This window comes from Paroedura picta, chromosome 15 (assembly GCF_049243985.1).
Source record: "Paroedura picta isolate Pp20150507F chromosome 15, Ppicta_v3.0, whole genome shotgun sequence".
Lineage (NCBI taxonomy): Eukaryota > Metazoa > Chordata > Lepidosauria > Squamata > Gekkonidae > Paroedura > Paroedura picta.
Window position 1 is genome coordinate 20433992 of NC_135383.1, and position 26918 is coordinate 20460909.

A 26918-nucleotide genomic window follows, 5' to 3' on the forward strand; every position below is an offset into this window, starting at 1 on the left:
GGGCAGAAGTGCTGAGTAATTGATGTGTAAAGCTCCTCTCCTCCCTCTGGCCCCTCCTCCCGTTAGATTTCTGCAGCTATCAGAAAAGAACACAAAGTTCCCAAGCGGGTGTTGTACGTTCTGTTTAACTCTCCCGCACCTGTTGGCCAGCCTGAAGGGAGGGGGAAGAACTCTTAACCACCAGGCGGTGTTGGGTTACTTTTTTTGTTAAAACGATCCCGAGACGTTTACGGCCGCTCAATGGTCCCATGTGCATGCCTCCCGAGTCTTAGAACTAATTGCCACTTTCAGACTTACTCCGGTGCTTATTTCCCCAATCCCTCCCCCACCCACCAAGAGCCACTGGGAACTGGTGCAGGGGGGGAGGGGATCTTCGGACAACCTCACCCTGGGGGATTTAAACCCTTCCTTAAAAGAGAGTTTACACTCCCAGGCTCTGGAGAGGTCCTTTGTTCAAACAAGTACAGGATTTCCCAGTTGCGACATTCATGTTTTTTTTCTGCTGGGAGATGGGAAGAGCTTGAAACCCAGATTCCGTTTCCATTCAGGGTTAGGGTGATCAGCTCTGAAATCAGCTCTGATTTGGGAAATTCCTGGACGTTTGGGGGGCGGAGTCTGGGGAGGGTGGGTTTGGGGAGAGGAGGAACAACAGAGGAATATAATTCCCTAAAGATAGAGTCTGTTCTCCAGGGATACCGTTTTCTCCGCAGCCAGTGATCATCGTAGTCTGGAGATGAAATGTAATTCTAAGAGCTGTCTAGGCCCCACCTGGAGGTTGGCAACTCTAGATTAGGAAGAACTGGGGGCAGGAGGAAGCTTATCTAAGACCACCTAGCAAAGTTAACGCTAGCCGTGAGGACGGAATCTGAGGTTGCTTCACTGCAATCATAATATTCAGCATATACAGTGTTTGGAAGTGCTCAAAGAGCTTCAAAATGTTATCATTGCAACAACTGTCTTCAATTGGGGCGGGGGGGGGGTGAGGCTGAGAGAGAATGAACAACTGTAGGGCCCTTGCCTGACTGTGTTGGGATCCCAGCTTGCAACCGGCCGATTCATAGCTCAGCCTCTTAGCTCCCCTGCCGTTCTATCTGCGACTCAGTCTGCGGTGGCCAGTTACATTGGGCAGGCTCCAGCATCCCAAAGGTTGATCTGCAAAAAATAATATTTTAAAATTTCAAATATTTATTACGTGAAGTGCACCAGTTCGATATATTAAAAACATAGTCATCATAATTTAAAAGCATCACATTTCTAACTGCACATGGAATGGACCAACACAGAATAAACCAAAGGCGTTTTGATCCGGGGGGGGGGGGGTGTCTTCCTCAATGGACAGATTATTGTGAGGAAGAAGAAGAAGAGTTGGTTCTTAGATGCCACTTTTCTCTACCAGGAGGAGTTTCAAAGCAGGTTACAATCTCCTTCCCTTCCTCTCCCCACAGAACAGCTTTCTCAGTGCTGTGGCGAGCCCAGGGTCCAGTAGCTGGCTGCAGGTGGGGGAGCGTGGAATCAAACCCGGCATGCCAGACTAGAAGTCCGCACTCCTAAACACTACACCAAGCTGGGTGTCATGTAGAAAATCAACATCAAAAGGCTTGCTGGGTGGCAAAGAAAAATCTTTTCCTGACCCACATGGGAATGCACGGGTGATTGAGAGCTGGGCAAAAGCGGAGAGTCTCTGGAAGTGCCTATTTGAGAAGGTGGGTCCAAAGCAGATACATTTACATTAGAAAGACTAGTAGGAGCAGCACCTAACAGATTTCTCTTTGCCACCCAGCAAGCCTTTTGATGTCGATTTTCTACAGGACACCCAGCTTGGTGTAGTGCTTAGGAGTGCGGACTCCTAGTCTGGTGAGCTGGGTTTGATTCCCCACTCCCCCACATGCAGCCAGCTACTGGACCCTGGGCTCGCCACAGCACTGAGAAAGCTGTTCTGTGGGGAGAGGAAGGGAAGGAGATTGTAACCCGCTTTGAAACTCCTTCTGGTAGAGAAAAGTGGCATCTAAGAACCAACTCTTCTTCTTCCTCACAATAACCTGACCACTGAGGAAGACCCCTTGGGGTCGAAACGCCTTTGTTCCCTTCTACATTGGTCTATTCCAAGTGATGTCAGAAATGTGATGCTTTTAAATTATGATGACTATGTTTTTAATATAATAATAAACCTTTATTGGCATAAAACAAGAAGAGGCAAATACAGCCAAGCAGGGAAAAAATATAATAGGGTAAAATAGGCTAATATTATAAACTAAAACAGAGTAAAATTGGCTGATTAAAACATGTTTTCTTTAAATATAATATAAAGTGCATATAGTGCACTTTATGTAATAAATATTTGAAACTTTTAAAAAGTATTTTTGCAGCTCAACCTTTAGGTTCCTGACTTTTCTGACTAGGCTGAGTTTTGGTTTCCCTTTTTGGTTTTGCATAAGCTCCAGCATTCATCATAGGAAGATGCTGATGGCTGTAGATCTGCCCCCGTCCCTGAGCAGTCTTGTCCCATGACCTCAGGAACCAGCTTTCCCAGGATCCATCCTATAGACTTCCATAGGAGTTGGGAAATGCAAAATGCAGAAGCTGTGAGCTGTACAATCGCGCAGTTAATTCCTCCCACCCGTGTTTCATTGTCAGCATGCTCCCCCAGGGCTGTCATAGGGGAGTCCGTTTGTGAATGCGGGGGGGAGGGGGGGAGCATCGCCAAACACGTTTGCTGTATGGTTTGGGAGTGGATTTTGGTATCGCATGAGAAAAAAGGAGCCCAGAATCCCACTGGGTGCACTCAAGCCCTTGGGCGTACCCAGAACCACTCTTTGGATGCCAGCCCGCAAATGAACATGGAGTGAGTCACATGACCTGAACAGGGGCGAGCTGGGAAATGGGAGATAAGGTGGCGACACCAACTGATGGGCTTGATAAAGAGTCTGCAACGATAAAATGCTTTCCTCTTCCTTTCGTCCCCACGTTTCCTTTGATTGTCTCTCTTATTTCTGTGAAATTTGTCACAATCAATGGACTTGACTCATCCCAAGGCACAGGTGAGGTGAAACACCAGCCTTCCGGGGCGGGGGGGGGGGAGCATGTTCTTCGTCTTTGTAGCGGTGAGCAGATCACCCTTTTGAGTGTCGATGTCATTTCTGAGTGTTGCCAGGATCAAGATCAGGACATGGCCTCCTGCAGCACTGAAAAGCCCTTGGATCAAGCCCCTCTTTTCAGTGGGCTGTGTACAGAGAGGGGCTGCCCTGGCACTCTTGGCTCAATATAGCAAGCATTCCTGGTATACTTTTGCTTCCTCTATGCCTCCCCCCCCCCCCACATACACACACAGTAACATATTCTCCTTAAGTCTGGGTTTTTAAGGCTGCCTCGGTCACTCTGAGGCCCTGGTGTGGCCGCTGTTATGGGAAACTGTTTTCACCACTGTGGGAACAAACTGAGGGAGGGGGAGGGAGAACCTTTGGGTTCATACGCAGCGGTTTGTACGCAAACCATAGTTTGTTGTGTCAAACACACATTCAAAAATGACCCTTGCAATAGACTGGCAAACTGGAGAGTCTACGCCAGGGGTAGTCAAACCGCGGCCCTCCAGATGTCCATGGACTACAATTCCCAGGAGCCCCTGCCAGCATTCGCTGGCAGGGGCTCATGAGAATTATAGTCCATGGACATCTGGAGGGCTGCAGTTTGACTACCTCTGGTCTAGGCATTGCTGCTGGGTTAAAATGGCCCTTTTGCACCCCTCCCTCCATGGCTGCCTCGTGATTTAGTGGCTTTCCTTCCTCTTTCATCCCTTCCATCTCCTCGGCTGTGATGGACAGCCCTGTCTGCGGCTATTCTTTCTTCCTCTGGACTTCTTCCGAGTCTCCACACAGCTGACAATGTCTGTCCGTAACCGCTCAGGTTTCTTTCTCTCTCCGAGCAATTTATTCTCTTATCTGTTTTAATGAAACCTGGCCGCTCCTCCCCCCCTGCCCCCCAACCCCACCACCACCTGGTGGATCACTTGACTGATCAGATATGGTCGAATGTGGCTCGAGTTATTATTAATTTTTTTTTTTGTAAGCATCAGAATGACGAAGAAGACACCTGATTTGTCAGCGTGTCCCTTAGTTGTGCTGTTTGCAAACAACCAATAGTTAATTGGGGGGGGGGGGGGGATGCAGTCCAGTCTTTAAAAAGTAATGAAGTGTTAAAAGTGTTTGATGCTGGATAAGGTTTCTTATCCAATTAATGCACTGAAAAGCCTTTGATCCTGGAATGTCAGGATCAGCTTTTGGTTGCCGGCCAATCGACCGCAGGGGCCAGACGCGTACCCCGTCGTTTATCACAGAGCGGCTGTGCTCCTTCTCCAGGGGGAGGGGTCCGCACTCATGGGGACTGAAGAATATCCCGTTCTAATTCCCTGACAGTGAAGAAATAACGTCCCCTTCTCTGAAGATAAAATGCCATATTTCATCCAATGAGCTGTCACAAAACTAATTCTCAACTTTGCCCCATCTTGGCTCCAAGTACAGCTAGATACATCCGTACGTAGGTGCAAACTCATACCAGCTCCTTTAAATATTCTCTGTTTTTCAGTGTGTCATTTTTTTTTTGTAAACTGTTCTCTATTTATAAAGTTGGATGGGGTGCATTTAAAAAAAAGGGAGATGGAACATTTAACGAGGTTGCCGTCTTAAATTCCCCCTGTCCTCACTCACGCGAACGGACTTGCCTTGAATGGCAGGCATATTTTGCCGCCTGGGCCGGTGATAACCCGGGGTGCTTCTACGGTGCAAGAAAAAAAAAGCAGCCGGAAACCAAATTTTCCAAATTTTGTTTGCAGGCCATGTGCTTAGCAAGGAGGAGGTCTGCGGTTCAATCCATGGCCTCTCCAGCTGAAGTGCCTGGATGGCTTGGAGCGAGATCTTTGCTCCAGGACCCCTAGTAAGTGACAGGGACCACATCCAACAGAGACCAACAAGATCTTCCAGGTCTGAGCCTTCCACAGTCGAAGCCCTCTTTGTCAGATGGTACCTGACAAAACATGGGTATCTGACAAAGGGAGCCTTGGCTTTCAAAAGCTCCTACCCAGAAACGTGTGTCAGGGCATGAGCTTTCACAAGTCACTGCACCTAAAGTGCTTCTGGACTCTTGCTCTTTCAGAGAGAGAGAAGAGCTGGTTTCTTATACCCCGCTTTTCATTAACTGAAGGAGTCCCAGAGTGGTTTACAAACATCTTCCCCTTCCTCATCCTGTCTCCTTAGCAACCTGCATCCCATTTTTTCCAATTTGTGTTAGAAAGCCATTTGTTTTCATTGTAAACTGCCCAGAACAATGAAAAGGAACATACCCAAGAAAGAACAAGAAGCGGGTAAAACGGTCTATACAAGCATATAAATATGAACCATTTGGTGTAGTGGTTAAGAGTGCAGACTTCTAATCTGGCAAGCCGGGTTCGATTCTGCACTCCAGCTGGGTGACCTTGGGCTCGCCACGGCACTGATAAAACTGTTTTGACTGAGTAGGAATATCAGGGCTCTCTCAGCCTCACCCACCTCACAGGGTGCCTGTTGTGGGGAGAGGAAAGGGAAGGCGATTGTAAGCCGCTTTGAGCCTACTTCGGGTAGAGAAAAGCGGCATATAAGAACCAACCCTTCTTCTTCTTCTTCTTCTTCTTCTTCTTCTTCTTCTTCTTCTTCTTCTTCTTCTTCTTCTTCTTCTTCTTCTTCTTCTTCTTCTTCTTCTTCTTCTTCTTCTTCTTCTAAATACAAGCCGTAAACATGAACTTTTGTCTTGCGGCCATCTATTGCTGCCCATTTTGAATTGCGGGTGGGAGCCCCAGCCCTTGGAACCTCGGTGGTAGAGAATGTGGTCAAGTTGTGACCGCCTTATGGTGACCCTATGGGATTTTCAAAACACAAGATGAGCAGAGGTGGTTTTCCATGGCCAACCTCTGTGCGGCAACCCTGGACTTCCCTGGGTCTCCTACCCAAGTGCCGACCAAGGCCAGCCCTGCTTAGCTGTTGAGATCCGATGAGATGAAGCAAGCCCAGGCCAGCCAGGTAAGGGCCTTTGGAGGCTTATGCCCTGATATATATTTCAGGTCTCTTTAAGGTACCTTTAGATACTCTGCTGGCTATCACAAACTAACATGGCTGTCATTCTGGACATCTTTTTAAAATTTATTTGCACACAGAGAGGAGATTGTAAGGGTTCATTTGTGCTTGGGCTAACGTGGTTACAATGAGGTCACGCCCTCCTGGCCCGTGTCCAGCACAGCGCATGATGTGGTCACCGTGAGAATGCTGCATGATCATCTCCTGATGTCTAACCTTCAAACATACAAGGGCTTGTAGTTAACAATGTATCGTTAACAATGTATCAACATACATCTTCGCAAAAAGCAGCCTTGTATAACTCTGCACATGCGCAGTGGTAATTTTTATGCTTCAATGAAAACCAGAAAACTCTCGAGGGGGTCAAGAGAGTCGGCTGGACCCACTCCGTGTCCATGGGTATCATTCCAATGGGGGATGTTGACCTTTCTCCCGGAAGCTATTTCCCCAACAACCAAACTCACCGACCTGACTCGGGCCAGACAGGATCACCCCCCTCGACAGAAGATACTTCCAGAAATGACATTTTACAGAGGAAGCTTCGAACAAGGACTTCCTTGTTCCTCTCTTGTGTTCAGGTTGTTGCCTATTTAAACCTAAAGATCCTGTTAAATATTTTTTCCTCTCTCTCTCTCTCTATACTCCCTTAGGAACAAAGCTTCAACAAGCTGTCAGCTCTGAACTTGTGAATCAGAGCTTATACAACATCCTTTCCCCACTCCTCATTTTTGGGAGATGTGTATTCACAGCAGTTTTTGTGATTCGATGATTAATCCGATGAAGTAATAACTAATCATTTAACTGTTCCTGACCGGTACGGCATGGCATTGGTGACAGGAAGCCTTTATTTCCAGGCCTAAAACAGTCATCCTTTTGATAGAAACACTGAGCAAAAAAAAAAAATACATTATAGTTACAATAGAGAAAATGAATCACAGTAGCCAGGAAGAACGGAGGAGAAAATCTAAATGCTTTAATTTTGGGGAAAATATGTTTTGCCTGTAAGTAGTTTCAACATTTTAATATGTATATATACTTTCTTGGAAACTGGTTACTTGTAACTTTATTTGATGAAAACTTTCAGAGAATTTATCAAATATATTTCCCAGAGTGAAATCTTTAATTTTTGTAACCTCTCTGTATTTTTAAAACTAGGGTAGTAATTGTGTACTTGAATGTTCATCGCATCTGAGAAGTGAAACTTTTAGAGATCTCTTTGAGAGAGGTGCTATGCTTTAAAAAAGCACATTCCCTTTAATAGTAATAATTTAAAAAAATTAAAAATCAGAGCTGCATTATTGTACTTTAAAAAAAAACTGGGGGGAGTGGGGAGCTGACACTCTAGAAGAAAATTAGGGACTCAGGTAGCTTCAGTGGGTTTTTGTTCCTATAAGTCTGCTTATGTGTCATTTCTGACTTTGTTCAAACTTCTTCGCATAATTTCTTTTACTGGTATATATTTTAAGAGCCTGAGGAAAAAATGCAGATTTATAGCAGGGGTCCACATAGGTGTGCAAGTTTTATCTTAACTTCAAATAAATGATCAATTTAACCATTTCTTAGAATTTATACTAAGGCATTCACGGAGCCTAAAATAGACGAGTCTTCTGTAAAGTAACATTGATAAAACTAAAAAAGGAACAGTTGTATTCAAGGTACGGAAGTTTGCTAAGATTTGGTGGTTAGATTTTATTCACAAAAAAACCTACAAGGCAAACTGTAGTTTCGATTCCTTTTCTACATGAGAATTTTTGAAAAATAAAAGGTGCTTTTTCTTCCTTTCCTTTGGTGTGTGGTTGGTTCTCCATCAGCTCTGTCTCAGGCTTGTTTGCATAGAAGTAATTCTCACAAGCAATTTTCCAAAAATGCTCTTAAGACCAGTCTGTCTAGAACTAGAAAATTTTAATTGTGTCGTTGGGGTGAGCCCACCTTCTTCCATTTCCGTATCATCTGTCTTTTTATGACTTTTAAGTGTAACCGTGCTGTCCCCTAAACTTTTTTTTATTATATGTTAACTTCATGAGGTTTTTTTTTTTTTTTTTTTTGCCAAGGAAACGCATTGAATTTTAGGTTATTAAAATGTATGGAAGCCAAAAGGAAATTCAGTCCATTTTTTAAAAATAATGTTGCTCATACCTGTTTAGTTTTAATATCTTATGAACTTGCTTTTAACTGTACTCTACAAGTGGGTTTTTGCACCCCAGCCAAAGAGTTTTTGCAGGTTTATTAAATTCCAAGTGTTACAATAATGCATGTGCCTTGAGAAATAGCTTTGGCCAAATAGGAACTGAAAATATGTTCAAATCTACTATTGCAATATCGACCATGTAAGGAAACCTCTTTCGAAATCTCTGCGCAGACGGAAATGTTTTTCATGTTCATTTCTCATCCTTTGATAATTTTAAAATGGGCCCTGATTCGAGGGGGGGTGACAATCTGCATATAGATTATCCTCACTGTATTAAAACATGTATTGTGATTTCCCACACTGAGGCAGCACCAGTTGTAGATAAGGCTGTGGCCCCGATCCACAAGCCTGTCTCTTCTGGTGGTCATTTAGAGCAGGGGTAGTCAACCTGTGGTCTTCCAGATGTTCATGGACTACAATTCCCATGAGCTCCTGCCAGCGTTTGCTGGTAGGGGCTCGTGGGAATTGTAGTCCATGAACACCTGGAGGACCACAGGTTGACTACCCCTGATTTAGAGCTTCTCTCTGCCCCTCCACTGCTGGAGGAGAGTAACTGTAGGAATCCCCTTCTCTGTTCATGCAAGTTTCTGGTTTGTTTGTGGGGGCCACTGTAAATGCTCTTCTTTCTGGATTGCCACACCTACACTAGTTTAAGGGGGAGGACAAATAATAATCTTTCAGAAATTGGATCTCTTACTGGACTCTTACTTGACATTTGTTAGACAACTAGAGAAAGCCCGCCTACCCTTTTCCCAGGCCCTTGCTCTCTCTGCTAAATCAGTTTCACAGCTTGGGTCCTGAAATAGGAGAAAGGTGAGGATATAAATATTTTAAGTAACTCCTGATCGTGGCTGTACGGTGACAAAAACTGCCTTTTTCCTACGTAGGTCTATTTTATGACATTATACTCTCAGCATGGCCTACACAATAACTGGGCACCCTGGTGTGTGTATAACGCTCCCACAGTCTCACGCCCAGATTCATTGCTGGAGCATGCGTGTGCACATGGTCCATTAAGGTCATTAGTGGACCATTGATGACCACTTAATGTGTCATGTCAATATTTACGCCACGCTTCGGTTCGTTCTGATGGTTTTATACTGCTACTATCCTAATGCATTGGCTATTAAAATGTCTCATTTAGTTGATTGTGTGGACTCATTATGTGTATACCTTGAGTCACTCTGAGAAATGCATCGTCCCTGTAAGCGCTTCCCTGCTTGCTGAATGCTGTATTCTTTTACCACGGAGAAGACTGTTTTGGGGAGACTTCTGAAGTAAAAACTGTCCATCACATAAGAGGAGCCTTGCTGGATCCGGAATAGGAGTGCATCTAATCCTGGCCAATTTAAAAGCTCAGAAGTCCCACCAGTAGGGTATTGAGGTCTGGATCTCTCCCTCTTGGGGCCATCCCAGAGACTGGAATTCAGAGGTCTCCGAACATGGAGGTCCTCTGGCAGGGTTCTTCCTTGTGAAACTCTTAAATGGAACATCCAGTCTGGGAACAGCACTGGGAACAGAACTGAGAACAGCATCTTTCTTTTACTGTCTGGACAGGCAGGTTTTTAGGAGGACAGGAGTTATAGGGCCTGTGCGCATGCTAACACTTAAAACAGGGGTAGTCAAACTGCGGCCCTCCAGATGTCCATGGACTACAATTCCCTGGAGCCCCTGCCAGCGAATGCTGGCAGGGGCTCCTGGGAATTGTAGTCCATGGACATCTGGAGGGCCGCAGTTTGACTACCCCTGACTTAAAAGCTTCCACAGAATCTGTCCCAAAGGTAAAATAGAGAGAGTGATTTAGCAGGGCCAGCAGGAGAAGAAAGAGGCCATACCTGGTAAAATGGATGGTTGCAAGCATTCGCTGCTAATAGACCATGTACGCATCTCCCCAGGTCTCAACCCCCCCGTAAACAACTGATCACATGACATATTTCTTACAGTTTGTCTGAAATGACTTCGTCTGCTTTCTACATCATTAATTGTTCACACAATTTAAAAGGTTTGGCTTTCTACTTGTTCCGTTTATTTTCACAATTGATTTGGAGTTTTTAAAAACAGCTCCACTTTCTAATTTACTGTAGCTGGCATTAAAATGTTTATTATAAATACATATATAACAATACGTGATCCACTTGTTCGTAAAATGGTGAAAAACTATTTTCTGGAAATATAAGTATTATTCTCCATTAGTATGTGTAGGAATCAGAATGACTTTGTTGGATCAAACTACATTAAATTTGTTCCAGGCCATTATTCATATTGGAAGCGTAAGGAAAAAAGGATTTTTAATATTCTGTGTATAGTAGCCCAGTTGCCAAAATTGTTTCACATATTTTAAGAGGAGTAAATTAAATAACTCAAAAGCATTAATTAAGGAAATCTTAAAATATAATTTAAAAAATAAAATAAAAAGGGTTTTAATTATCCATAGATTGTTCATATATGGCTTCATTTTAGGATTACTGCCTGGCGGGGAGATCTTTGGGCTAATTATTCTAAAGAACCTTTCATCAACTTTTTAATCTGAATAGTCTTAAATGAGTACTCAGCAAGTGTGAGTCTTATTGTTGTGCTTTGCCCAAAATAAAAATTGCTCCACAAAGAAGAGTGGTACTCAGATGCTAAAACTGGATTCTTAATTTTGCAAATCAGACTGAGATTTTTTAAAAGTTGTTTTGAATATTTTTTAAAAGGCTGGGGTTTCAAAGTCTTGACATACAATGCTTGCAATTGGTTATCAAGCTTAGCTCATTTTCAGTTGACATAATATTTGACAGATACTTATTGTTAATATTGCATTTTAATAATCAAAATAAACTCATCAATAGCCTTGAGTTAGACTATTTAACCTCAAGCCCAAGAGTCTTCCCTTCTTTAAAAGGAGTATTTTTTTTTCATTGAAATTGTAAGGCATTTAAGTGAATTGCTTTTGTCTGATTTGAGGATTTAAAAAAAAACTTTAAAATTCTGGATTTGGGGGAGAAATGAATGCTAAATAGAGTCTAGCTGGAAGATTTTTCCTAAAAGGGGAAGAATTTGCTTTGGATTATTTTAAAGAAATCTAAAGGTAGTCTCATCCTTGTCTGTGGTTTTAAATTAAAACTTGCTTAAAATTAGTACGAGCACTTACACTGAATCACAATCTTATATACATTTTATTTCTTTATTTTTACATATATACCCCATCTTTCCCTTCCCTGAAATTGCAGAAACTTACTTATTTGTGCTATGAATTTAAACTAAATAAGAATATTCTGATTTTTTCCCCCGTTATTCTCAGCAAGACTTCCAAAGAAGGGGAAAATCTGTGCTAAAATTCATAAAAGTGGGCCACCAAAAATAAAATGTTTTTCAATATGTTTTAAATGCTGTTTAAATTCTTTATATAAATATTTTCATAGCCTCAGAACTTGACATGTAGCATTTGTATTTTGTATTGCAGGAAGAAAGAGATGCATTGATGCAAAATTAAATTTAAAATTTGAAAATACATAGCCTCGGGTTATACTGTTAAGAATTAATTGTAGCCATTCTTAATTTATTTTAAATGGTCTGTTTGTGTTTAGTGGTAGTCTTGAAAATAAGCTTTAGCCACCCAAGACTGTAACTGTCTCTCATGCATCATTTTTGTGCTTTTATCAGTTTTAAACATAAAGCTTTGCCACTTAATTCGCCCAGTCATTTTTCAAAGTTTGCATAACTGCATGTTTAAATCATTAATACATTTAACAGTTCTATGCCTTGCGAAAAGACAAATCTATATTCTAGCATATAGTTAGACAAATCCATATTAGACAAAACCATATTCTAGCATACTCTAGCATATAGTTAGAATTAAGAACCCATAAAGTTTCTAAAATATATGAATATGGAAATATATCTACCATTATTATAACAAAAGAAATGTGTAAGGAATATGAATCTTACAACTTCTACTGCATCATTTACTAAAATGACAAGAGTCCAGACCTCAAAGTAACCATATTTGAAAATTTCAGCAAGACCACTTCAGATGCTCATTTGAGTGATACAGAATTCCTTGAGTTTATTTTGGAGATGTATATGAGGAACTCTGAGTTTATATCCTTCAAATTGTCATCCCAGAGATTCCCAGACATAGCAACTATGTCAAAGCAACTTTCTGACTTCTAAACGTACATAGGCTAATTCAGTTGGGCGGGGTGGGGTGTTCCTTGGGGAGGCGTCACAACCCCCGGTGGGCCTGAGGAATGACAGGTTGCTGAAGTAGCAGTCCAACCATCTATTGAAATGGAAGAAGAAAGATGGAGAGCAAGGAAGGGTGGCTAGATCTGGATAGCTACTTTAAAATGATACATGAATTATACATTTGAAAATAATTGTTGGGGAGATATAAACCAGGGTCCACATTTCAGGTTGCATCCTGGTTCTTCTAAGGTTATGGCCACAGTCCTAGTGCGCCTATCAGATCAACAGAATTCCTACAGTGTGAGTCTGGATTCTTATATCAGTCGTCCATGACAAGAACACCTAGATTGGCTGCTTTTGAGCTCTGAAACTTTCTTCTGTTCTGAGGATCACATTCCCCTTAAAGGATCAGGTGTGCACCCTGGAGAAACTGCTGGGGATCCAGTATTGCTTCGGGCTGCCGAAGTGGCAGCTGTGATCCAAATCAGTGGTCCCCAACCCCCGGTTCAGGGGCCGGTACCAGTCCGTGGATCAATTGGTACCGGGCCATGGCTCCTCCTCGGCCTCCTCCCCGGCTGCTGCCTCGGGGGCTGCCCTGCCACTCTGCCACTGGCTCACCTTTGGTGCTCTCCAGCGGCCGCCATGGCTGGGGCTCCCCTTCGGCAGGAAACAAGTGGAGCAGGGGCTCAGGCGGCGGCAACGTCCCTCGGCAAAAGACAACCCCCTCCCGGCCTCGGTAAAATTGTCAAGTGTTGACCGGTCCCCAGTGATAAGAAGGTTGGGGACCACTGATCCAAAGGACCAAGCCTCACTCCCAGACTGGTAAATTACCCGATAATGTCCAGGCTGGACTGCTGTAGCATGTTCTGATTGGAGCTGCCCTTCCAAAAGTTCTAGAAACTTTAGTTACTTCAAAACAATGGCTACCTGTTTATGAGAGGAGCCAAAAGGAGCCCACTTTCTCAATGCTGAGGCAGCAAAGATGGCCTTTCATTTATGGGCACAGTTCTGAATGACCCAAGAAAAGATTTCATTTGGATCAGCTTCCACGTACAAGAAGCCATGTCCTGACTCCTCTTTTTTCTCTTGAGGTCTGAGTGGTGAGATGCAGGACGTCCTCACTAGTGGACCCCCTCATTAGAAATCCCTCCCCAAGCAAACCCACCCGCTCAGCTCGTTCTCCACCTTCCAGAAATTAAAGCTGATTCCATCACGGCAGAGCAATTTGCTTCTCTTAGGAGAACTCTCCCCCCCCCGCCTCCCCCTTGTTTTGTTGGTGGAGACAGTAATTACTGTTTATATATTTAGAAATGTATAAACCACTGTTTTAAGTGTATTAAAATATATATTTAATTGCTCATGTCTAGTTCTTGTGCTCTTGCTTCCCGCTTTGGTGGGATGGTTAAGTACATAATATATCACTCTATCTTCCAGAGGTGATGTAAAAATGTTCTGTTCAGGATTAATCGTTCCTTTTCATAACCATGTTTCTTCGTGTGTGTGTGTGTGTGTCTGTGTTATGGATTTATTTTGTATTATTATGTAAGCTATAATATTTTTGTCATAAAAGTTTTTTATTGTGACATTCTTTGCAGTAACTCTCCCTGTTATAAATTGTAACCCACTCTTGTGAAGAGGGTTAAGGTTATAAATCTGTGACTTATTTATTAAATGTTACGGAACTTGTTTCATTCTGACACACAAGTCAGCGTAAATAGCTGCCTAGGGCTCTGAATTTGACCTGAAGTGTTCCTCCCCAGAGATTGCCACTTTCTGTCGTAGAACCCAGATTTTTTTTTATTTTGCAAAAAAAAAAAAAAGAACAAGCTTCTAGTCCTCATGGCCAAAGGAGGAAGAAAACTCCAATGTGGATGGCTTCTACCAGATTTTTAGGAACTGGAGAGCTTCAAGCTTCTTTACTAGTCAAAAACTCCAGCCCAGTTTACATAAAGTTAACTTAGCCCTGTTGTCTTGCATTGTGACCCATGTACTGTTTCCTGGTTAATATTCCGTGTCAGAACATATAGTTTGCATGCAAAAGGTCCCAGGTTTATTCCCTGAAAGTTATGATCTGCTAAGAGAAGATCTATTAGCAGGCTTGGTAAAATTTCTTCTCCAGTGTATCTAGCGACTGACGGGTCTTTTGGTAAAGATTCTGGCAGGACAGTTTGTGGCCAGTCAAAGCAAATGGTATCCTTGGTACCCCTCATCTTTATCTGCTTGAAATCCCGGGAACTGAAGCTTTGTACTTGATGCTTTGACCCAAGCTAGCCTGATCTTGTCCGATCTCGGAAACTCAGCAAAGTCAGCCCTGGTTTAGTACTTGGATGGGTGAGCACCAAAGAAGCCCAGGGTCTCTACACAAAAAAACGGGCAACGGCAAACCACCTCTGAACGTCTCTTGCCTCAAACTCCGCAAGGTCACCATAAGTCAGCTGCAGGTTCACGAGGCTTTTCACCACCCTTGCATCATGCATGCAACCTGGGTAACGTGCAACTGAGCAACAGGCCTTTCCTGAGTACCTGCAGTGCACAAGAACCACGAGGCTGTTTGCAGGAGCTCCATTGATCCTAGTGGTGAACATGCAAGGGGAGGGAGGGCTTCATGGAAGCTCTGGCTCACAGCCCTTCCTTGGCAGAAACACACTTCAGACCTTTTGCCAGGGGATAATTGCGAGCAATTAGCTTTCATGAGCAGTCTCTATGTCACTTGGAACAGGTCAGATGCAAATAAGCATCTGCGAATGTTCGCAGTTTCAGCTTGCTTCGGCATGCCGGACACCTGGTTCACCAGCATGTCAATTCTCTGTCTCCGTGTTGTGTGGGTTGAGGGTCTTTGGGTTGTGTGTGTGGGTTGAGGGTCTTTCTAATTAAACGTTCTGGCCTGAAGTGGAGCGGGGAAGGAGAAGGGTGGTCAGTAACGCCCCGGCCAATTTCCTCCTTTGTTACTGATTGCGCCGTTTCCCTTGTTTTGCAGGACTTTGCCTCCCGTGCTAAGCTGGCGGTCCAGAACCTTGTGCAGAAAGTTGGGTTCTTTGGGATCCTGGCGTGCGCTTCAGTAAGTTCCCCTCCAGCATGAAAATAACTCAAGAGTCAATAAATCAACCAGCTTTTATTTGCTAGCTGTAAAAAAAACTACCCAAAGCAGCTTCCAGGAAATGGAGCAACACCCAGACTACCACAAATGAAAAATGATACAAATAAAGGTGGAGGAGGAGGGACAGGGAATGAAACATCAATGAAGTTAGCCAAATCATTAATGAAAGGGGGGGGGGGGCTCACTACCTCAAAGGAGGCTTTTGATCCCATGCAGAGTGGCTAGCCTTGGGCCCATTTTGGGATTCTAGCAGATACCTGAACCCTACCCTCTGGAGCCAACTGCAGTTGCTTCATTGCAAGGTCTGTTTGAGCGTGGGGGGGGGGGGCTAAAGAACACACAGGCAGATCTGCTATAGCTGGGGAAGGTCCACCTTCTCTGGTAGGTCTCTCAACACATTGGTGGCAGGGCAAAGGAAAGGTCGTGCCCAGTGGGCTGATTGAAAAGGGCCTTTGAAGGTCAGCTTCTTCATACCTGCACCATCCTGTGACTCATTGCAGGTGAAATGTCGAAGGCAAAACTCATTCATATTACCTCCGCCTGGGATCCTTCTAAAGATGAGTCAGTTCACACATTCTGCTACGACTCATCAGGCGGTTAAGAACTGAACATTTGGCATGCTCATTTGAAGCTACGCTGAGAACTTGCCCCACCCTGGCATTTTCCGGGTGCTGGATAAGCCAGTCAAGAGATTCTGGGGGTGCTAGACATATGTAGCTCTGTTGTATCTGGATTACTCCCTGACAACGTGCAAGCCATTGTTGGGTTGCAGGCTGTGATTTTGTGTGTGTGTGTGTGTGTGATGTTCCTGGAGGGTGCTCACTCCCGTCATCCTCGCACAACCCCTACCAGGACTGAGAGGGTGTCTGACCCAAAGCGGTCCAGTGGCCTTCATGGCAGAGCAGGGATCTGAACCCAGGATTCCCTAAGCAGTCTAAACCAGCTATATTAGCGATCCCCAACCTGTGGGCTGCGGACCACATGTGGTCCTTCGACTAATTGGAGGTGGACCCCGAAGGACGCCTTTTCCCTCCTCCCGGCCCTTTACTTCATCCCCCCCAGCCCTTTACAACACACTTCATTGTTGTGGCGTGTCTGTATCTTATTTTGAAGGGATGTTTCAACATTAAACATTACCATAGCGATCACTATATAACCTACAGCAGTGCTCTGGGAATTCCCCTCTGCCATAGGAGTGCATGATGCCAAATTTATGTATTATTTATTTCATTTGTTTAATTTGTAAACCGCCCCTCCCTGCGGACAGGCTCGGATCTGATCTGATTCATAAATATTTAAAATCCTAAATCATAAAACCATACACAGGACCTGTAAATAGTTATTAATACAAGGGCAACAGTAAAACGCTACGACAATTCACCCGTGGGGCTATAATGTCCAGTGGTTCCCCAATTACAATTCTCCATGGTGAGGAAGGAGAGAGGTGAGGAGGGAGGCCCACCTTGATGTTACATTGCTCATTTGGGCCTCAACCATGCACCTGGCAGGAGAGCACTGTTTTGGAACTTTATTTTATTTATTATTTAATTTATAGTTAAATTAAATAATAAATAATAGTCTGATAGCAGGCGAGTGTGAAGGCCCCAGGCGAGTGCGAAGGCCAAGAAGTCCCTGGTTGACCTCAATCGTAGAAGAAGACTTGGTTTTTATACCCCGCATTACACTACCTGAAGAAGATTCAAAGCAACTTACAATCGCCTTCCCTCCCTCTCCCCACAACAGCCACCTTGTGAGGTGGGTGAGGCTGAGAGAGCTCTGAGACAAACTGCTGTGTGAGGACCGCACTATCAGGGCTGTGACTGGCCCAAAGTCACCCAGCTGGCTGGCTGTGGAGGGAATCAAACCCAGCTGTCCAGATTAGAATCCCCCACTCTTAACCAGGACACCAAGCTGGGGCCAGGAATCACCAACTGAGATTAGCAGAGCGTGATGCTCTCTGGGGGACATTCTTTGAGACCTTCAGACCATTACCTCTCTCCCTTAATGGGCTCAGGATGGTGGACAACATAGATGACATGCATAAAACAGTTAATTCATTTAAATTTAAAATTAAGATTTAAAAAAATTAACCCTCAATTCACTGACTTATCAAACAATTAACAATCTAACAGCCACCGTTTGTCATTTCCTGCCTGTCGACCGTAGCGGTCACATCTGTTCAGTGACATGGGGAAAAGAGACGGAGGAGCCTGAGAGGGGCAGAGGGAGGCCCATTTGACTAGATCGCTCTGACCTCAACCACGTGCCTGGTGGAAGAGCACCATCTTACAGGCCCAGCAGAACCGTGGTAGTTCCATCAAGATCCTGGTCTCAGCTGGCAGCTCGTTCCGCCAGGCTGGAGCCAGGACTGAATAAGCCCTGACTCTAGTCGAGGCCAAGCGGATGTCTTTGGGGCCAGGGATTACTTTCATCTCTGCATTCATCTGGGGACATCCTTGGTCTCCACCAGGGAGGGCAACCCCGGGGACATCCGTGGTCTCCACGTCCTGCTTGTGGGCCCCGGGAGGAAACAGGATGCGCAGCACAGTAAAGCAGTGACTTGATTCGGAAGGGTGCTTGTGGCCTTCTGATTCTGGGGACTGTCTATTCATTTACTTCATTTACACCCGGCCTTCTTTTCTCCCCAGTGGGAACTCAAAGCGACTTTCGTAATTTTCCTCTACACCATTTTTATCCCCACAATAACTCTGTGAGGTTAGCTAGGCTGAGAATGTGTGACTGGCCTTAGGATTACTCAGCAAGCTTCCAGGAGCACAACTGGGGATCTGGACCTGCAGCTTCCAGTTCCTGGTCCAGTTCACTGGATTGAGTCCCAGACTGTCTGCGGGGCAGTAGAACCCCCCCCTCCCCCGTGCCTCTCAGCTAGGTGCCTCCCCCTCCTCTTTTTCAGGGCCCAATTTCTCCTCTTCCATCCCACTTAGACTGTCATGACATCAGCCCACGGCAATCGTCTCCGTGTCTGATGCAGGGCGCTTCCGAGGGCCTTCCACTCCATGTCCTCTTTCACGCCAGCCAAGCCCTTCTCTGCTCCTTCTGCTCCCCCCACACACACACACACCAGTGACGTGTTGTGTTGCCAGTGCAGCTCTGCTTTGTCTAGTTCTTCTCAGTTGCTCAATTTGACTAAGCCTCCGTTGGCATGCGGTCCCTGGATCTGACTCACCTCCTCACAGTCACTCTCTCATGAGGCACCTCTGAATAATCTGACTTGAGCCGAGGGATAACTGGAAATCCGGGGTTGGGGGGGGGGGTCTGGAAATGTCTCTTGCCCAGCCCAGCCTCACCCCCCAACCTTAGGGCTTATTGTTTAAATAAACTTGCTTTGGGAATGCTTGCTGTGGGAGCTGGGTTTTTTTGTCCTTTATTTGTTTGCTTCTGACTGTGACATAAAACCTATTACATCTTGCTGCATCAGAAGCAGCTTGCTTAAATACGGGAATTAAAATAGAGCCTGTGTTCAGGGTTTTTTTTTTTCCTTCTTCTTCCTTTTTTCTGAAGCGTATAGTTTGCACAGAAGGGTGCTGACAGAGGCCCGAAACTAAATGGCTGGGAGTTTGCTAGGGACGTTTGCCAGGCTCTGCTTTGTGTTAAGCTGATGTCTTCACAGCACAGGGAAAATAAAACGGAGCGTTTGACAGGATTGATGCAAGTGGGAAGCCGTATTGGTCTGAAGTAGCACAACGAAAATAGAGTCCCGTAGCACTTTTAAGACGAACAAAGATTTATTCAAGGCGGGAGCTTTCGAGTGCATGCACTCTGTGCACGCACTCGAAAGCTCCCACCTTAAATAAATCTTCGTTGGTCTGAAAGGTGCTGTTGGACTCTATTTTTATTTGACAGGATTGGCCTTCCTCGCTGGTTGACATAACGTGAAAAGACACTAGATTCGTCTGCAAGGAAATCGCAGCAACCTGGACCGGGTCCAGATGAGTTAGATGGCACGGCAGAGAAGCTAAGGGACCTGTTCTGGCTCGTGGAGGGACCTGTTTGGAATGTCACCCCTGCCACTGACTCACCAAGTGGCCCACAGTGAGCCCCGCTGACTGCAGCATGGCAGGATGGTTCTACTAACCTGCCTGTCGTAAGGACTGCAGTCAAGTCAAGTCTTCGAACACCGCACGTGTCGTCTAATGCTGCGTAGTAGTATTGCTATTAATTTTTCATAAGAGGCAACCAGCCCAAAGACCTCCAGAGGGACAGTCACTTTGCATTACGTTAGGAAACTTGACTGTGCGGCCAGAAGGCAAACCTTTTCCCCAGAGCCGTATAAACATAGGTGCTTCCCAGGTGCATGTGAAGCAGGCCAGAAATCTTTGTAGTGACCAATGTAAGAGAAGAACAATAGTAGGAATAATAATAACAATAATAAATAAATAATAAAAATCGTATTCATTTATTTATTTTTCGGTTTGTTACCCACCACTCTCTGCACTCTGGCCCGTGGCGGGTCGCATGACCATCCCGATGCAATAAAATAAGACCCCCAATTAAGACTCCTAATTAACCCCTCCCCCCAATTAAATATCCCATAAAACTTTACAGAGAAAATACAAAGCAATATGGTGGAAAATAAATATACCGTATATACTCGAGCATAAGCCCACCCGAATTTTACCCAAGGCACCTATGCACTCAGGCATTATAAGTGCCCCCGTTGTGGGGGAGGGGGCACAAATTGTTTGCTGGGCAGATTCCACCATCCTGCCCCAGTGAGCATGTCTGGAGCAGACCTTTCCTTTCTAGATTCAGCGCATTAACATTTATATAGAATCATAAATGCATAGAGTTGGAAGGGACCTCCAGGGTCATCTAGTCCAACCCCCACTAGAATGCAGGAGATTCACCCATCCACCCTCACCTCTATTCCATGCCGAGATTACATAGTTCATTATTTCACATCTTTCCTTTTATCAGCCCATAAAGCTTTGGCAGGGCTACCACGGGCCAGGTGAAGATTCTCCAGGTTGGTTCTCATGCTGTAGGCCTGCTCTGCAATCCTGAATGGGGACAAAGCTTTGTGTCAGAATTTTGACATCCCATTTGCAAAGGAGGTAAAACCTCTCCTTTCCAGGTCGCGGGATTCCGGACTGCATAAGGCAGCTTGGTCTTGTGGTTAAGAGCGGCGGCTTCTAATCTGGAGAGCTGGGCTTGATTCCCCACTCCTCCACGTGCAGCCAGCTGGGTGACCTTGCGCTAGTCACAGTCCTGTTAGAACTGTTCTCACGGAGCATTCTCCTCAGAGCTCTCTCAGCCTCACCTACCTCATAGGGTGTTTGTTGTGGAGAGAGGAAAGGAAGGTGATTGCAAGCCGCTTTTGAGACGCCTTCTCATAGTGAAAAGCGGGATATAAAAAACAAACCCTTCTGTGTGTGTGTGTGTGTAACAGTAATCTCAGCTTCCAACCTATCCCCCAATCTGTCTTCCTCATTCCCCTGATTACAACATCTGAAGCTTTATCTACAGAACATTCTGTGCTCTTTTCCGGCTGCTGTGCATAAGCACCTCATCTGCTTGTAGTAAAGCGGACTCATTGCCATCTTCTCTGCCCTCCCCATCTGCCCCTCAGTGCTGGTTCCTGAACTATGCAAATAAACAAAGGGAGGATTAGAGTTGTCAACCTCCAGTTGGTTGCTGGAGAGCTCCAGCTATTGCCACAAAGATCAGCTAACCTGGAGGAAATGGCTGTTCCAGAGGTTAGACTCTGTGGAACGCTGGCAGGGGCTCATGGGGATTGTAGTCCCTGGACATCCGAAGAGCCACACTTGGGGCACCCCTGCTGTTTTCTTCTGCCTTCAAAAAAGGATGGTCTCTACTCACTGTCTAGACCAGGGGTAGTCAAACTGCGGCCCTCCAGATGTCCATGGACTACAATTCCCAGGAGCCCCCTACCAGCGAATGCTGGCAGGGGGGCTCCTGGGAATTGTAGTTCATGGACATCTGGAGGGCCGCAGTTTGACTATCCCTGGTCTAGACCAAGGGTGGCCCAATATTCCGCTTTTCTCAACCCTCAAGAGTTTCAAAGCAGCTTCTAATCGCCTTCCCTTTCCTCTCCCCACAACAGACACCCTGTGAGGGAGGTGAGGCTGAGAGAGCCCTGATGTTACTGAAGAAGAAGAGTTGGTTCTTATATGCCGCTTTTCTCTACCCAAAGGAGGCTCAAAGTGGCTTACAGTCGCCTTCCCTTTCCTCTCCCCACAACAGACACCCTGTGAGGGAGGTGAGGCTGAGAGAGCCCTGATGTTACTGAAGAAGAAGAAGAGTTGGTTCTTATATGCCGCTTTTCTCTACCCAAAGGAGGCTCAAAGTGGCTTACATTCGCCTCCCCTTTCATCTCCCCACAACAGACACCCTGTGAGGGAGATGAGCCTGAAAGAGCCCTGATATTACTGCTTAGTAAGAACAGCTTTCTCAGTGCTGTGGAGAGCCCAAGGTCACCCAGCTGGCTGCATGTGGAGGAGGAGCAGGGAATCAAACCTGGCTCGCCATTTTAGAAGTCCACATTTCTACCCATTACACCAAGCTGACTCTTGACAAAAAGACAAAAGGAATGCTGACTCTCCAAAGCCTATTTCTCTGAAAATCTTGTTGGTCTTTGAGCTGCTGCAACACTCAAATCTCATGCGTGTTTTGAATTGGCGGCCAATGCATTCACCGCTACTAAGGTGCTAACACAGAACTAGGGGCGGACCCACCACCTATTAGAAACTGGCTGGTTAAAATCTGGAATCAGGTTGAATTGGTAAAATTAACAGTTTATGCACTCGAGAAGAGATGTGTGTGGGTGGGTGTGTTTTCTAGAACATGACAACTGTTAAAGAAATTTGTAAAACCGTTATAGTTATTGGTAATTTGGTGTGTGATTGCTAAGATATGAAAATATACTTGTTGTCCCGTTTCCTATTACGGATATAAATTTGAGTGATGGGGGAAATCTGAGATGTGGGTGCAGAGGAAGTGAGGATCCACTGGAAGAATGAGAGAACCGTGACCAAGAAATCCTCTTGGAATGAACCAGACTTAGGCTCAACCCAGTCTGCCCCGCAAGGTTGTTGTGAGGGCAAAATGGAGATTTAGGTATGCCACCCTGAGTTCCTTGGATACAAAAGATGGCCAAGAAATGAACAATAAAATGCTTCCATTTTCAACAACAGAGTCTGGGCTCCCAAAAGGTGAAAGAACAGAAATAAATACCAGATTTTTATTGTGTGTGTGTGTGTGTGTGTGTAAAATTTCCCTCCTTTGTTTCAGACAGTTCACAAGAGAACAGTCTGAGTAGCTGAGTCACTGGTTCAAAACACTTGTAGGGGGAGAATGTTTGATATACGGCCTTAAAATGGCTGACTGTGGTTTTTCTGCATTTCATATGGAAGACGTCTGTTAGCTGTTTCTAATCTGGGGATCAGAAGAGAGAATCGGGCAGGATCTGTTGTTTGTCTAAGACATTGTTGAGTTGAAACCTTGCAGTTTTTTTTTTCTAATTTATGTGCTGAAATACACCGATTTTGGGTAGAAGACAAAAAATAAAAATAAATGTTTTTCAAGGGATTTATTACTGGATTGACCACACTACTGAGCTTTGCATCTCTGCTCTTTCCAGATTCCAAACCCTCTTTTTGATTTGGCGGGGATAACATGTGGACACTTCCTGGTACCCTTCTGGACTTTCTTTGGGGCCACCCTGATTGGAAAAGCAATAATCAAGATGCACATCCAGGTAATTAAGTTCCCTTTCTTTGATCCAAACACTGCCCATCTCTCCATGCCTTTCCCTTCCCTTTCACAAATCCACTCAGGCACCTGAGTAGCTCCACCCTGTATTTCTTTACAAGGTAAATTATTCCTCACCACCACTACCACCACCGGTAATTACTCTTTCTCAGCAGCATCACTACAAAAGGAAATCCTCACCCCAGGAGGTACCCCAGTAGTTGGCACCTGGGAAACAGACTCCCAAATATACCTGGGGTTAAAATGGTAGTCAGAGTGAGAACTATATTTCATAGAATCATAGAGTTGGACTAGGCCATCTAGTCCCACCCTCTGCTCAATGAAGGATCAGCCTCAAGCATCCAGAAGAAATCTCTGTCCAGCCGCTGCTTGAAGACGGCCAGTGAGCGGGAGCTCCCCACCTCCTTAGGCGGTTGATTCCACTGCTGAACTAGACCCATAGAATCCTAGAGTGGGAAGGGGCCACACAGGCCATCTAGTCCCACCCTCTGCTCAATGCAGGATCAGCCTCAAGCATCCAGGATCAGACTCTGTCCAGCCGCTGCTTGAAGACCACCACTGGCTCACAGAATCCTAGAGTGGGAAGGAGCCATACAGGCTGTCTGGTCCAGCCCCCTGCTCAGTGCAGGATCAGCCTAAAGTATCTAGTGAAGGCCAGGTGCACTTCCCACGGACCGGGAATCACGAACCTCATGATTGTACTTGACTTACAATATGTAACCCATCTTGAGGCTCAGCTAGGAGGGTAGTCTTCTATAAATATAAAATCCAAATATTCATTTATTTATTTTCACATATTTGTACCGCCGCTCTCAAAAAGTCTCACGGTGGTTTACAACAATCCAATAAAACACAATAAAAAACTTCTAAAATCACCCCTTAATGCATTAGTCATTAGTCAGATGGCGGTCGATAAGGGTTCCAATCTCCACTCCCCACCCCCCGTTCAGCCCATGGGTCAAAAGCTCTCTCTCACTGGGAGCGAGGGTCCTGATCTAACCACACATTGCGGGATCCCACAAAAGAGTTTGCATGTGCACATTTGAAAAAGAGTCATGTAAGTCTTAAACTGGCAGTGTAATCCTGCGGCTGCAAACGAATTCTCAGCTGTGTGCGTCTTGTTCAGAGGTCCCCACTGCCACAAGGCCAAAGAGACGGGGAGTAGTCTAGAGCAGGGGTAGTCAACCTGCGGTCCTCCAGATGTCCATGGACTACACTTCCCATGAGCCCCTGCCAGCGAATGCTGGCAGGGGCTCATGGGAATTGTAGTCCATGGACATCTGGAGGATCACAGGTTGACTACCCCTGCTCTAGAGAATTCCCCTAACCACCACCCTCCAGTTTAAATTGTAATAGGAGGGCAACAAGAAAACATATTGAAATCAGCATTCAAAGTGTTCAGACCTCACCGCCGTTCAGGAAACCGATGGTTTATCAAAGGAACGTTTCACCTGAGCCGCATCTGCGATCGTCCAAGCAGAAGACAACCGCATAGTCATAACGAACATACTATTTTTCGTCACATTCTTGTGTACTCATTTTGGCAGTTCTCTGATGATAGCTTTTACTCACTGTGGTGGAGGGCGGCGGAACAACCTGCCACGGGAACCGTAACGAAATAAAGCCCTTTTTACAGGGCTTTTAAATATTTTTAATCCTCACGTGAGAGCTTAACACAAATTTTGAAACGACCGGCAACGCAAATGCTGTTTGCCTGTCCCAGACGGCAGCCCTGTTGTACTCACTGCACCTACATCAGCAGAGCCTGTTGTGGTGTGTTGAAGACCCAGAAGACGTCCTGGGGCAGATGCTTTGAGTTGGGTCATTATTCTGGCCCGCAAGCCCGATGAGAGCAGAACAATCAGATGCTGATCCTGTCTGGTGAAGCGGGCCACAATCCGCACAAGCTCGTGCTCGTGATAATGATTGCAGTGCTCTAGTACGGTCGTGTCCACATTTTAAGAACATTAGCAGTTCAAGAAATGCAATAAAAAGTGGCAGAAGGAAAAGGGGAGGAGGAGAAGAAGCAATAGGTAAAGAAAAGGAAGAGGAGTTGGTTTTTATACCCCACTTTACATTGCCCGAAGGAGTCTCAAAGGGGCTTACAATTGCATTCCTCTCCCCACAACAGACACCCTGTGAGACAGATGGGGCTGAGAGAGCTCTGAGATAACTGCTCTGTGAGAACAGCTCTAATGGGACTGTGACTGGCCCAAGGTCACCAGCTGGCTGCATGTGGAGGAGTGGGGAATCAAACCCGGCTTGACAGATTAGAAGCTGCTGCCCTTAACCACCACACCAAGCTGGCTGTCGCCTGGGGTTTCTTGGCAGCCTTAGAAGGGATGCCTTCCGCACCCAAATGAGTGGAAGTTAATTATTTTTTTAAAAGGTATTAAACATTTATTGGGTGATATGAACATATATATATGGTCATGTTGAGCTACACGCAGACCCCAAATGGCCAATTATGGGCCTGTGGGGTTGGAAGGGGAGGGGACCCGGGTGGGTGCATACACAGCTCTGCTTCCTAACCATATTCTGCATGATCGCACCACTTCTGGGGTTTCTCAAAGCCTGGAAAATGTTTCAGGGGTTTCTCAACCGTAAAAAAGTTGAGGAAGGCTGGGGTAACGTGTTGTCTAGATACCGCTGACTTATGTCAAGTTGTGGCCCTGCAGAACTTTCAAGGCAAAGGGGTGTTCCAGGGTCCCACCTTGCCTAGTATTCAAGATCTGGCACGATCATCAAGCTAGCTCCCATCCAACTAAGGACCCATGTAGCCCTTAGTACAATTAAAATAGTTTTCTTTTATATTTAGTATAAGAAAGGCTCGGAATTGTACACATCACGCTAAACAAAAAGTTCCTTACAAACATTTACGTTTGTTCCGTTCAGTGTTCAAATGAATAATAGCGCGATTTTTTTTTAAGATTGTAAATGTTCATTAGTAGCACAGAAAATGTAAAAGGCAACCAACTCCATCGTGACCAAGGATTCAGTAGGAGAGAACATGATAGTTTATGCATTTGCCTGTTTCATCCATAGTCTTCATAGAATCATACAAAAATAGAGTTGGAAGGGACCTCAAGGGTCATCTAGTCCAACCCCCTGCACTAGGCAGGACACTCACATCCCAATCACTCATCCACTGTAACCTGCCACCCCTTTGCCTTCACAGAATCAGCCTCTCCGTCAGATGGCTCCGTCAGCCTCTGTTTAAAAATCTCCAAAGATAGAGAACCCACCACATCCCGTGTAAGCCTGTTCCACTGAGAAGCCACTCTAACTGTCAGGAACTTCTTCCGGAGGTTTAGATGGAATTTCTTTTGAATTAATTTCAATCCATTCATTCTGGTCTGTTCCTCTGGGGCAAGAGAGAACACTGCTCCATATGACACCCTTTTAAAAACTTGAAGATTCCTTTCTTTCTTTCTGAGACTCAAGGCGGACTTCGATGAAAAGCAGTGCACCAAGAAGTAAATCCTGTAGCCCAGGGGGAAGTCAACCTGTTGTCCACCAGAGGTCCATGGACTACAATTCCCGTGAGTCCCTGCCAGTGTTTGCTGGCAGGGGCTCATGGAAATTGTAGTCCATGCACCTCTGGAGGACCACAGGT

The 26918-nt window shown here is 45.2% G+C and overlaps 1 protein-coding gene across 2 annotated transcripts in view; it reads left to right on the plus strand.

Moving 5' to 3' along the window:
* The window catches only part of VMP1 (vacuole membrane protein 1), a 119898-nt gene that overhangs the window by 63468 nt on the left and 29512 nt on the right, over positions 1-26918 (plus strand). For both annotated transcript variants that reach the window (XM_077311359.1, XM_077311358.1), the window contains exons 8-9: positions 15434-15514; positions 23172-23288. In XM_077311359.1, the coding sequence (XP_077167474.1) occupies positions 15434-15514; positions 23172-23288 (198 nt within the window). The remainder of the gene's footprint in view (positions 1-15433; positions 15515-23171; positions 23289-26918) is intronic.